Here is a 14,066-nt window from a genome sequence, read left to right as displayed (position 1 = left end):
CATTTTTGGATTGGGTTGTTTGTTTTTTTAATATTGAGCTGCATGAGCTGTTTATATATTTTGGAGATTAATCATTTGTCCGTTGCTTCATTTGCAAATATTTTCTCCCATTCTGAGGGTTGTCTTTTCGTCTTGTTTATGGTTTCCTTTGCTGTGCAAAAGCTTTGAAGTTTCATTAGGTCCCATTTGTTTATTTTGGTTTTTATTTCCATTACTCTAGGAGGTGGATCAAAAAAGATCTTGCTGTGATTTATGTCAAAGAGTGCTCTTCCTATGTTTTCCTCTAAGAGTTTTACCGTGTCCAGTCTTACATTTAGGTCTCTAATCCATTTTGAGTTTATTTTTGTGTATGGTGTTAGGGAGTGTTCTAATTTCATTCTTTTACATGTAGCTGTCCAGTTTTCCCAGTACCACTTACTGAAGACACTGTCTTTTCTCCATTGTATATCCTTGCCTCCTCTGTCATAGATTAGTTGACCAGAGGTGGGTGGGTCTATCTCTGGGCTTTCTATCTTGTTCCATTGATCTATGTCTCTGTTTTTGTGCCACTACCATCTTGTCTTGATTACTGTAGCTTTGTAGTATAGTCTGAAGTCAGGGAGTCTGATTCCTCCAGCTCCGTTTTTTTCCCTCAAGACTGCTTTGGCTATTCAGGGTCTTTTCTGTCTTCAAACAATTTTAAGATTTTTTGTTCTAGTTCCATAAAAAATGCCAATGGTAATTTGATAGGGATTGAAATGAATCTGTAGATTGCTTTGGGTAGTATAGTCATTTTCACAATGTTGATTCTTCCAATCCAAGAACATGGTATATCTCTCTCCATCTGTTGGTATCATCTTTAATTTCTTTCATCAGTGTCTTATAGTTTTCTGCATACAGGTCTTTGTCTCCCTAGGTAGCTTTATTCCTAGGTATTTTACTCTTTTTGTTGCAATGGTAAATGGGAGTGTTTCCTTAATTTCTCTTTCAGATTTTTCATCATTAGTGTATAGGAATGCAAGAGATTTCTGTGCATTAATTTTGTATCCTGAAACTTTACCAAATTCATTGATTAGCTCTAGTAGTTTTCTGGTGGCATCTTTAGGATTCTCTATGTATAGTATCATATCATCTGCAAACAGTGACAGTTTTACTTCTTCTTTTCCAATTTGTATTCTTTTATTTCTTTTTCTTCTCTGATTGCCGTGGCTAGGACTTCCAAAACTACGTTGAATAATAGTGGTGAGAGTGGACATCCTTGTCTCATTCCTGATCTTAGAGGAAATGCTTTCAGTTTTTCACCATTGAGAATGATGTTTGCTGTGGGTTTGTCATATAGGGCCTTTATTATGTTGAAGTAGGTTCCCTCTATGCCCACTTTCTGGAGAGTTTTTATCATAAATGGGTGTTGAATTTTGTCAAAATCTTTTTCTGCATCTATTAAGATGATCATATGGTTTTTCTTCTTCAATTTGTTAATATGGTTTATCACATTGATTGATTTGCGTATATTGAAGAATCCTTGCATCCCTGGGATAAATCCCACTTGATCATGATGTATGATCCTTTTAATGTGTTGTTGGATTCTGTTTGCTAGTATTTTGTTGAGGATTTTTACATCTATATTCATCAGTGATATTGTTCTGTAATTTTCTTTTTTTGTAGTATCTTTGTCTGGTTTTGGTAACAGGGTGATGGTGGCCTCATAGAATGAGTTTGAGAGTATTCCTTGCTCCACAATTTTTTGGAAGAGTTCGAGAAGGATGGGTGTTAGCTCTTCTCTAAATGTTTGATAGAATTCACCTGCGAAGCCATCTAGTCCTGGACTTTTGTTTGTTGGAAGATTTTTAATCACAGTTTCAATTTCATTACTTGTGATTGGTCTGTTCATATTTTCTATTTCTTCCTGGTTCAGTCTTGGAAGGTTATACCTTTCTAAGAATTTGTGCATTTCTTCCAGGTTGTCCATTTTATTGGCATAGAGTTGCTGGTAGTAGTCTCTTAGGATGCTTTGTATATCTGTGGTGTCTGTTGTAACTTTTCATTTCAAATTTTATTGATTTGTGTACTTTCCCTCTTTTTCTTTTTTTTTTTTTAATATACTTATTTATTTATTTATTTATTATTTATTTTTGGTTGCGTTGGGTCTTCATTTCTGTGCGAGGGCATTCTCTAGCTGTGGCAAGCGGGGGCCATTCTTCATCGCTGTGTGTGGGCCTCTCACTATCGTGGCCTCCCTTGTTGCGGAGCACAGGCTCCAGACGCGCAGGCTCAGCAGTTGTGGCTCACGGGCCTAGTTGCTCCGCAGCATGTGGGATCCTCCCAGACCAGGGCTCGAACCCGTGTCCCCTGCATTGGCAGGCAGATTCTCAACCACTGCGCCACCAGGGAAGCCCTCCCTCTTTTTCTTGATGAGTCTGGCTAATGGTTTATCAATTTTGTTTATCTTCTCAAAGAACCAGCTTTTAGTTTTATTGATCTTTGCTATTGTTTTCTTTGTTTCTATTTCATTTCTTTCTGCTCTGATCTTTGATTTCTTTCTTTCTGCTAACTTTGGGTTTTGTTTGTTCTTCTTTCTCTAGTTCCTTTAGGTGTAAGGTTAGATTGTTTATTTGAGATTTTTCTTGTTTCCCGAGGTAGGCTTGTATAGCTATAAACTTCCCTCTTAGAACTGCTTTTGCTGCATCCCATAGGTTTTGGATCATCGTGTTTTCATTGTCATTTGTCTCTAGGTATTTTTTGATTTCCTCTTTGATTTCTTCAGTGATCTCTTGGTTATTTAGTAACGTATTGTTTAGCCTCCATGTGTTTGTGTTTCTTACGTTTTTTTTCCCTGTCATTCATTTCTAATCTCATAGCGTGGTGGTCAGAAAAGATGCTTGATATGATTTCAATTTTCTTAAATTTACTGTGGCTTGATTTGTGACCCAAGGTGTGATCTATCCTGGAGAATGTTCCGTGCACACTTGAGAAGAAAGGGTAATCTTTTGTTTCTGGATGGAATGTCCTATAAATATCAATTAAATCTATCTGGTCTATTTTGTCATTTAAAGCTTCTGTTTCCTTATTTTCATTTTGGATGATCTGTCCATTGGTGTAAGTGAGGTGTTAAAGTTCCCCACTATTACTGTGTTACTGTCGATTTCCTCTTTTATAGCTGTTAGCAGTTGCCTTATGTATTGAGGTGCTCCTATGCTGGGTGCATATATATTTATAATTGTTATATCTTCTTCTTGGATTGATCCCTTGACCATTATGTAGTGTCCTTCCTTGTCTCTTGTAACATTCTTTATTTAAAGTGTATTTTATCTGATATAAGTATTGCTACTCCAGCTTTCTTTTGATTTCCATTTGCATGGAATATCTTTTTCCATCTGCTAACTTTCAGTCTGTATGTGTCCCTAGGTCTGAAGTGGGTCTCTTGTAGATAGCATATATATGGGTCTTGTTTTTGTATACATTCAGCAAGCCTGTGTCTTTTGTTTGGAGCATTTAAATCCATTTACATTTAAGGTAATTATCGATATGTATGTTCCTATGACCATTTTCTTAATTGTTTTGGGTTTGTTTTTGTAGGTCCTTTTCTTCTCTTGTGTTTCTCACTAAGAGAAGTTCCTTTAGCATTTGTTGTAGAGCTGGTTTGGTGGTGCTGAATTCTCTTAGCTGTTGCTCATCTGTAAAGCTTTTGATTTCTCTATTGAATATGAATGATATCCTTGCTGGGTAATCTTGGTTGTAGGTTCTTTCCTTTCATCACTTTATCATGCCACTCCCTTCTGGTTTGTAGAGTTTCTGTTGAGAAATCAGCTGTTAACCTTATGCGAGTTTCCTTGTATGTTATTTGTCGTTTTTCCCTTGCTGCTTTCAATAATTTTTCCTTGTCTTTAATTTTTGCCAATTTGATTACTATGTGTCTTGGCGTGTTTCTCCTTGGGTTTATCCTGTATGGGACTCACTGCTCTTCCTGGACTTGGGTGGCTATTTCCTTTCCCATGTTAGGGAAGTTTTCGACTATAATCTCTTCAAATATTTTCTCAGGTCCTTTCTCTCTCTCTTCTCCTTCTGGAACCCCTATTATGCGAATGTTGTTGCGTTTAATGTTGTCCCAGAGGTCTCTTAGGCTGTCTTCATTTCTTTTCATTCTTTTTTCTTTATTCTGTTCCACAGCAGTGAATTCCACCATTCTGTCTTCCAGGTCACTTATCTGTTCTTCTGCCTCAGTTATTCTGCTATTGATTCCTTCTAGTGTATTTTTCATTTCAGTTATTGTATTGTTCATCTCTGTTTGTTTGTTCTTCCATTCTTCTAGGTCTTTGTTAAACATTTCTTGCATCTTCTCGATCTTTGCCTCCATTCTTTTTCCGAGGTCCTGGATCATCTTCACTATCATTATTTTGAATTCTTTTTCTGGAAGGTTGCCTATCTCCACTTCATTTAGTTGTTTTTCTGGGGTTTTAGCTTGTTCCTTCATGTGTTACATAGCCCTCTGCCTTTTTATCTTGTCTTTCTGTGCATGTGGTTTTTGTTCCACAGGCTGCAGGACTGTAGTTCTTCTTGCTTCTGCTGTCTGCCCTCTGGTGGATGAGGCTACCTAAGAGGCTTGTGCAAGTTCCCTGATGGGAGGGACTGGTGGTGGGTAGAGCTGACTCGAGATTGACTTTTTTATTCAGCATAATGCCCTTGAGATCCATCCGAGTTGATGTGTGTATCAGTAGTTCATTCCTTTGTATTGCTGAGTAATATTACATGGTATTGATGCACCACAGTTTAATTGTTCACTTATTGTAAGACATTTTGGTTGTTTCCAGTTTTGGGCTATTACAAATAAAGTTTTCTAATAGGTGTATAGTGATGCCTCATTGTGATCTTATTTTGCATTTCTCTAATGACAGGTGATGTTGAACATCTTTTCATATGCTAATTTGCCATAGTTTAATCTGGTGAAATGGCTTTTTGTATCTTTTGTTAATTTTCTTGTTGTATTTTTTGGGTTTTTTAATGGTGGCTTTCAAGAATTCTTTATAGATTCTAGATGAGTCCTTTGTCATATATGTGGTTTGCAAATAATTTCTCCTAGTCTGTAGCTTGTCTTTTCATTCTCTTAATGGGTTTTTCACAGACCAAAAGTTTTTAATCTTGATAAAGTCAACTTATCAATTTTTCCTTTTATGAATCATGCTTTCAGTGTCACGTCTAAAACCTCTATATACCAAGGCTTAGCTACTGAAGATTTTTTCCTCTGTTTACTTTGAGAAGTTACATAGTTTCACATTTCATATTTAAATGTATGATCCATTTTGAGCTAATTTTTGTATAACATATGAGGTATAAGTTAAGGTTCATTTTTTGCCAATAGACATCCAACTGTTCCAGCACTATTTATTAAAAAGATGATTCTTCCTACAAGGTCTGCTTTTGTACCTTTGTTAAAAGTCAGCTGGCCGCATTTGTGGGGCTATTACTGCATTCTCTATTCTACTCCATTGATTTATGTGTCTCTCCCTCTACCAATACTACACTGTCTTGATTACTATATAGCTATATGGTCTTGAAATCAAGTAAATTGTACCCACTTATTCTTTTTTCAAAGCTGTTTTAGCTATTATAGTTCCTATACTTTCCCATGTAAATTTTAAAGTAAGTTGGCCTATGTCTACAAAAAAAACTAGAATTTGACAGAAATTGTGTTAAAATTGTGTATAGATTTGAGGAGAATTTACATCATTTCCATCATTTCTATGTTGAGTCTTTCAAGCCAAAAAACATGGTACGTTTCTCCAATTAGTTAGACCTTTGATTTTTTTCATCAATGTTTTGTACTTTACAGCATAAAAGTCTTGTACATATTTTGTTATATTAACACCTGAGTAGTTCAATATTTTTGCAGTGATTGTAAATGATATTGTATTTTTAATTCCAGTTTCTATGTGTTCACTGTTAGTATATAGAAGTATAACATTTTTGTAAGCTGATTTTATATCTTGCAACCTTGCTGAATTCACTTATTAGTTCTAGTTTTTTGATATTTTCCATGTTTCTATATGTGTAGAACATCATGTCTCCTTCAAATAGAGTCAACTGTTTGCTTTCTTTCCAATTCATATGCCTTTTATTTCTTTATCTTGCCTAGTAGTACTGTCTAGAACTTCCAGTACTATGTTTAATAGATGTGCTAAGAATATGCCTTGTTCCCAACCTTAGGGTAAAGCATTCAGTCATTCATCATTAACTATGGTATTAGCTGTGAAATTTTTATAGATATTCTTAACCAAGTTGAGGAAGTTCCACTCTATTCCTAGTTTTCAGAGAGATTATTTTTTTAAATCATATATCGGTGTTGAATTTTTCAAACGTTTTTTCTGCATCAATTGGTACACTCATACAATTTTTCCTCTTGTTAATATGGATGGATTACACTGATTGACTTTCAAACACTGAACCAACCTGGCATCCCTGAAATCAACCCCACTTGGTCATGGGACATAATTCCTTTTACATACTGCTGATTTCTATTTGCTAATATCTTGTTGAGGATTTCTGTATCTATGAATATTGGCCTATAATTTTCTTTTTTGTACCGTCTTTGATTTTGGTATTAGGACAATATTAGCCTCATAAAATGAACTGGGAACTGATCCACCTTCTTCCATTATCTGGAAAAGAATATATAGAATCAGTGTCAATTCTTTAAAATTTTGGTAGAATTCTCCAGTGAAACCAGTTGAGCCCCAAGATTTCATTTTAGGAATTTTTTTTTATTGTAAATTCAATTCCCTTAATAGTTATAGGGCTATTCAAATTATCCATTTCTTATTGGGTGATAGTCTACACTTTTCTATAAATTGGTGCATTTCATCTAAGTTATTAAATTTTTTCCCAATAGCAAGCCAACCCAAGAATTCTACCTAGCAAGCATCAGATAAAGTTGGGAAGCTATCTCAATTACAAAATGCCAAGGCACCTGAAGTAATAGTTTTAGGTTTACACTATGTGGCATCTCTTATAACAGTGACTTATAAAGCATCCCACTGAAGCTGTTTTTCAAGGAGTGGCAATGTATTTGGGCAATCCAACCATACCATCCTCACTGGTTAACCTTGTAAACACCATACACACACCACATGCAGAATGACTCTCCAGCTACACACAAACTAGAAGAGTTAACTGGACGTGAAGGGATCACATCTTGGTATTTTTACTCTGATGTTCAAGTCAGTGTTCCTCCTAGCCTTTTTTTTTTTTTTAACTCTGTTTAAAACTCAAAAGAAGTTGCAAAAATAACAGAGTCCCATGTACCGTTCACCCAGCTTCTCCCGATGGTGACATCTTATATAGCTATAGCACAATATCAAAACCAGGAAACTGACATTAGTACATTACTAGATTATAGATTCCTTTATCCTTTTTATAGATAAGCTATATTATAGTGAACTTTCTCAGAAACTCTCCCAGCACTTGGGCATCCTATTAGCAATCAAACTACCAATCCAGACTTCTAATTCAACTGAAAACTACCTATATATAAACAATCCTTCTACACAAACATATACATACTCTATATATTCATACCTCACAGACAGAAACACAAAAGTTTGCATCCACACATGCACAAACTTATATGAAAACAATAGCAATCCCATCCTTCTTATCTGAGTACTGTATTTCACTAATTTCTACTTTCCCTAGCTATTACTACATGAAGACTATGTGTAAATGAGTCTGAGGGCTAAAAGAAATCTTTAAAAGTTATCTAACATAAAAATCCATCCAATGCTTGATTCCTTGTACAACATCCTCATCAATGATCCTTCAGCCTTTACTTGAGTATTTCTACTGACAAGAAACAAATAAGATATGAAGGAATCCAATCCACCTTTGGTCAATCCTAATTCTTGAAAGGTATCTCTAATCATTAGCCCAAAACTTAAAAATCTGTACTCATTTACTTCTAGTTGTATCCTTTGGGGGATATGAACAAAAAAGGCTTATCCCTCACTGCCTTTCTCCCAGGAAAGACAGATGCCCTATTTTGCCTAAGATGTCCTACTTTGCATCTATTGCTCTGGCATACTTAATAACCCCTTTTACCCTCAAGATCTGAACAGAACATTATATATTCACTCTATCTTGTATAGCCCTCAAAAATATGAAGACCACACGTTTTTATTAGGTTAACCTCATTTTTCAGCTCTTCTTTGTATGATACAATTTTGAGGGCCTTCACTAGCCTTATCATTCTTGCTTCTGAATGCACACCAGCTTATTGATATTCCAAGAGCTTCAGTTCCTTTTCCCATATATATATTAATGAAAGATTTTCTAATCACAATTAAAGAACAGAAAGTCACTTACACCCCTTTGAATTCTAGACCAAGATACAGCATTGCAATTACTGTGCCTCTGGGTAAAGACATCTGAGTGTCTTGAACCATGATACTAGGTAGCAGTCTCACATTATACCAGTAGGTGTCACTCTATATATGATATATTTAAAGTTATTTAAGTCTCAATTTCATTCATTCAACAAATTTTTATTAAGCATCCATTATGTGCCAGGCATGATTCTAGGTGCTATGAGATTATAGAGGTGAACAAGACACGATCTTATTTTCATGGAGCTTACAGGTTAGATATTAACGAACAAATCTGCTTTATTTACTTTATATATAAAAGTCTATAAAATTCTATTCCTAGGGAAATTTTATTTTCCTGAGTTGTTAGATAATAACACTCAAAATAACTCATGAAGAACATATTAATGAAACAGAATCAGAGCGGTACAGGTGAGATTAATGTATCCAGTGTATTTTCTAGCTGTTTGAATTGATACAACGCTTCTCTTCCAAACTTCAAGTTTCTAAAACCCAAATTTTAGGTATCCCTCATTACAGTGGGGAGGAATTTATCTTAAAAAACAATTCAAAACTAACACAACATTGTAAAGCAATTATACTCCAATTAAAAAAAAATTCAACTTTTTAAAAAATCTACCTATTCATGTTTTTACAAAGGAGAGACTGGTATACAAATTTTTAAAGATTATTTGTAAAGCTTATTAATTCCCAAGTTCATATTTCCTTGTTTCTACTTAGAAAAGTTAAAACGTCCCCTTCTAAATACCAACATACCCCCCAGGTTAATAGAACAAAGACAGTAATGAATTATGCCTCAGCACAGAATTTAGGAATTCTTCCACTGTCAGCATCCTTATTTGGATACATGTGAGACTCACAGCTATTATCAGGACTTAAAGGTGACCTACTCATGATTAGAGCAGAGCAATGAAAGGTCACACTTTGTCAAAATAAACAGATCTAAGAGAAGGAGGAGACATTGTACATCAAAAAAGTATATTTGCCTGCACAGAAATCCAAGAACCTTTCATTAATCCAAGAACTATTTAATTGCTATTTTACTTCTCTGTATTCTCAAATAGAATGTTCTCTAAACTGGAAAGGCTAGGAAAAACATGGTTAAGGAAATATTTCAGGCTCAAAAGTCCTACTGCTTAGAATTCTTTAACTTCAAAATTCAGTCAAATAAATCTATTTGAGAAAAATGATGCTTATAAGAATTTAATAAGACCTGAGAGCTTCATGCAATATCCAACCTACTGTTTATTTTGAAATACCTCAAACTCTTATTAGTTACTGTTCAAATTACCTGAAATATACTGCATATTGTTCAATTTTAGCATGGACTCACATGCATACTTTAGAACACAAGAAGTACTCAATGAACATGAAGTTATAAATAAACACTAAGGTGCTTCATAAAACATGGTTAACATAAAAAAGATTAATTTATACCTAATATTAAGGCATTTTCTTTCACTTTGAAAGGTAAAGTGGTGGTTGACCAAATATATGTAAAACACAGTTTACTGTGTATGATTTTTTAATTACATTTGTAAACTCTCTGACAGGCTCAGTACTGTTAATGTCTGGCATATCTGAGATGTCACCAAATTTGGGGAAACTCAATGGCAGAGACCTCTGTTATCGCAGTACTTTTATTCCAAATATAAAAATGTGTGTGTGCAAAAGGGGGTTTAGTGTATTGGAAAAAGCATAGCTTTTGGTGCCACAACGATCTACGTTTGAATTTCAGTACCACCCTAAATCACCCTAGCTATGTGATTTCTGGGCAAGTTACTTAAACTGTTTTAAGCATCGCTTTTCTACCAACATGCAAATAACAGGTTGGATAGGATTAATACATTGTTTATATTATATAAATGCCTAATACATGGTTTGATACATAGCAGGTACTCAAGAAATGGTATTTATTAGGAGAATGTCATTTTTTTTTTACCATTAGATTGACTATACCAGTTAATGTTGAACAACTACTGACTCACTAGTTTTTATAACTATAACAGGTTTATAAAACCAAACCCCTTACTAGATTGAATGCCAACAAATAAGCACCTTCTCCTTTAACACAAGTATATTTTGCATGACCTTACATGAATTGCTTAGATAAAAGCTTTTTCTCTTCTCTTTTGTTATTTTAAAGTGCAGATGCATTTGAGTCATTTTCTCCTTTTGTTTCATATCCTTAAGATCCAAAGCTTCAAAGACATAATGTCAGCATGCATCGATTTATGACTGAACTCTTGAAGAGACACTGAAGAATTACCTTGTCAATCACCCCAAGGACTCTGAAGGCCTTCAGCTCCTCGGCAGGGCTCCTTAGGTTCCAAGGGGGCCTTGAACTTAGTGATCCTGGAGGCTAATGGAAGATATCAAAGATTATACATCAATCAGGGAGGTGCTTGAAGGAAGACTGCCTGCTGAAGCAAATGCCAGGCCAAAGGAACTAAATTTATCATAAATCAGAGAATGGAAAGATGAAAGGAGGAAGTTTCTATTTGTCTGTAATGTAAAATAAAAAAATAATAAAATCAAAAATGAAGAAAATAAAAAATAAAAATTAAGAAAATAGTTGCAAGTAAATAAATCATAACATTGAAAACAAAATTTTTAAAAGAAAAATTAATGAGCTGATATAGTTTCCAGAGCAAAAATGCAATTCAGAACTGTACAGCTGTAATAAAACTTTGTAACAAATGGCTAACTGAGACAACAATCAATCACAGCCTTATATTTACCCCAGAAGGCTCAAGAGTAATTTAGAAGGAGGAGACTAAAACAAATGTAACAATAGATAAACTTGGGGAGGGAAGGAATATAAGTCATTTTCTCTCATCATAAAACTATAGTCCTTTAATGTTACTTTATAAATATATACTAGGTATGTTAGGGATTGGCAAATTCAAGTTCAATCAGAATTGCCAATAACAGTGAAAAATTAAGAAACTCTGTCATATAACCAATAATTATTAGAACTGAGATTGTGTAAGCCTAGAAAAGAGATGATTTACAGAAGAAAGAAAATATTTTTTAATATTTGAACATCTGTGATGTGGAAAACTTAGTCTGTTCACCACAAAAAGGAGTCCAAAAAAGATCAGTGAATAAGGAAGGGATATTTCAGTACCACATACAATAAAAGAATAATCCTAACTTTCCATCCATTGGTCTTAGTTTTTCCCTATCAGTAAAGTAAAACATTAGACTAGATAAACTCTAAAGACATCTCCATTTGGCATTTACAACCAGAAAGCAATGCTTTATTAATCCTTATATTAAAATGGTGATGCTGCAAAGGATGACAGGACACAAAGAGCCTTATTATACCCTCAAAGCAGACCTTTTTGTTGTTAAAAAATCTGTTAGAATATATAGGAAACATTTATCACCCCCATGAGTAGACGATAAATATCCTGGTTAACCAAATGTCATGATTACCAGAGTTACTGAGTTACGTTTTTGATACTTCAAGTCCTAGTGCAGCTCAGCATCACTAGACAAGAAGCTCCTTGAGAACAGGAAGTATGCCTTATTCATCTTTATATTCACAGTGCCTAGCATGTTGGTTAGAAGCAAAGAGAAAGAGCAGAAAAGAGAGGAAGGAGGAAGAGAGGAGGGTAACAAGTGAGGGAGGTTGCATAGACAAATTAGGTGTCTTTTACAAACGGGGAAAACTGTCACTTTGTGAAATTTTCTAAAAGCAGCAATCCTAATTGCTTTCAAAATAATTTCTTTTTGTTTTTAGGTTTAGTAAGCAAATACTAACTTCAATATGCCTAAAGAGGTGGTATTTAATTTTTTTTTAAAAAGACAACTTTTTATTTTTTAAAGAGACTTAACTTGAGAATGCTGGTGACAGTGGCAACTGGACAGGATAATAATAATCTTTTCTTTCTTTTAAAGTACATTGCTCTTTTTTTATGTTTTTTTTAATTTATTTTATTTTACTTATTTATTTTTGGCTGTGTTGGGTCTTTGTTGCTGCGTGCGGGCTTTCTCTAGTTGCGGCGAGCAGGGGTTACTCTTCATTGCGGTGTGCGAGCTTCTCATTGCGGTGGCTTCTCTTGTTGCGGAGCACAGGCTCCAGGTGCACGGGCTTCAGTAATTGTGGCATGCGGGCTCAGTAGTTGTGGCTCGCGAGCTGTAGAGCTCAGGCTCAGTAGTTGTGGCGCATGGGCTTAGTTGCTCTGCAGCATGTGGGATCTTCCCGGACAATGACTTGAACCCGTGTCATCTGCATTGGCAGGTGGATTCTTAACCACTATGCCACAAGGGAAGCCCAATAATAATCTTTTTAAATCTATTTAATTTCTACTTCTAGGATATGTTTCCAAAAAATTCCTCTTTAATCTCACTTTATTAGGTGCTGAGCTAGATGACATAAAACAAAGATACATCTCTGCCTCCCTAAAATCCAAGGGGAATTTTTAAGGACAGAAAAACATTTAGCAGAGTATTTTAATAGACATATAACAGAAATAGTCTCTTCTCTCTTAGTCTATATTATTTTATCTTCATACCTCACACTGGCCTGAGTGTAGTACTTACAAGAAGTTATTATTATAATCCCCATTTTACAGATAAATAAAAGGAAGTTCAGAATGGTTGGGTGTTTACCGTCAGAAAGAGCAGTGAAAGATCCTAGGCTAGACCCCAACTCCTTACTCTATTGCTTGCAGTCCTTCTGCTACACAACACATTCTGATAATTAAGAATTCACCTCCCCCTACTCTATTACCAAGTAAGAAATCACTGCTTGTGATTTTGGTGAAAGGAATGATTAGGAAAAGTTATAGGAGGAAAAATAACACTTTAAGTGATAACTTATCCGTTACATTCATCTTTGAAAATACGGCCAAACACGTACAACATCCCTATCTCCTACTTATCATCCCTCTTATTCAGTGATGTCATTGGATCTTTCAGTTTCCAAAGAAAGTTATCAGTTCACTTTAGCAATCCCAACAGCAAAGACAGCGAACCACAAAATCTCTACTGTGCCTTTCAATAAATTACTGTGTGCCCACTATGTGCATGATAACTGAAAGGGATATAAATCATCAAAAGACACCGTCCCAGGACTTCCCTGGTGGTCCAGCAGTTAAGACTCTGAGCTCCCAATGCAGGGGGCTCGGGCTCAATCCCTGGTCAGGGAACTAGATCCCGCATGCTGCAACTAAGTGTCCACATGCCACAACTAAGAGCCCGCATGCCGCAACTAAAGATCCCGCACGCCGCAACTAAAGATCCCGTATGCTGCAACTAAGACATGGCACAGCCAAATAAATAAATATTAAAAAAAAAAAAAAGACATGGTCCCTAGCTTCAAGAAGTTTACAACTCACCTGAGGAGATAAGCCAAATACATGAAAAGTTAAGTAACAATAAGACATTTTTTAAAAACATAAGACAATAGAGATAAGTCACTAGTTTATCACATGTATGATAAACTGTGGTCTCAGAAAGAAGTGGAATCAAAGGGGATTTTAAATGTTATGTAGGAATTAGGTTAGGAAAGGATATTATACATAGGATTGGGGGAAAAAAAACTCTCTTGATGGGGAAAAAAATGTTCAAATTGTAGAACAAAGGAAAATAAAATTGCACTTTTAAGGTTGGTCAGTTTTATTGACTTTAACAGGCCTTGAATGCCAGGGGAAAAAGTCTGGACTATGTTTTCCAGACTGTAGAAAACAAGTTTTTGTATGAGAA

At 35.2% G+C, this 14,066-nt stretch overlaps 1 protein-coding gene across 7 annotated transcripts in view; it reads right to left on the bottom strand.

The window, feature by feature from the left end:
- Positions 1-14,066, bottom strand: part of RPS6KC1 (ribosomal protein S6 kinase C1) — a 243,669-nt gene that overhangs the window by 93,377 nt on the left and 136,226 nt on the right. For 6 of the 7 annotated variants that reach the window (XM_082399676.1, XM_082399675.1, XM_082399678.1 and 3 more), the window contains one exon: positions 10,621-10,713. The exons of the other annotated variant lie outside the window; for it this stretch is intronic. In XM_082399676.1, the coding sequence (XP_082255802.1) occupies positions 10,621-10,713 (93 nt within the window). The remainder of the gene's footprint in view (positions 1-10,620; positions 10,714-14,066) is intronic. 7 annotated transcript variants of the gene reach the window in all.

The sequence above is a fragment of the Balaenoptera borealis genome, assembly GCF_965194805.1.
Source record: "Balaenoptera borealis genome assembly, chromosome: 1".
Taxonomy (NCBI): Eukaryota; Metazoa; Chordata; class Mammalia; order Artiodactyla; family Balaenopteridae; genus Balaenoptera; species Balaenoptera borealis.
The sequence above is the reverse complement of the archived record's forward strand: the minus strand, read 5'-3'. Positions and strand labels throughout refer to the sequence as shown.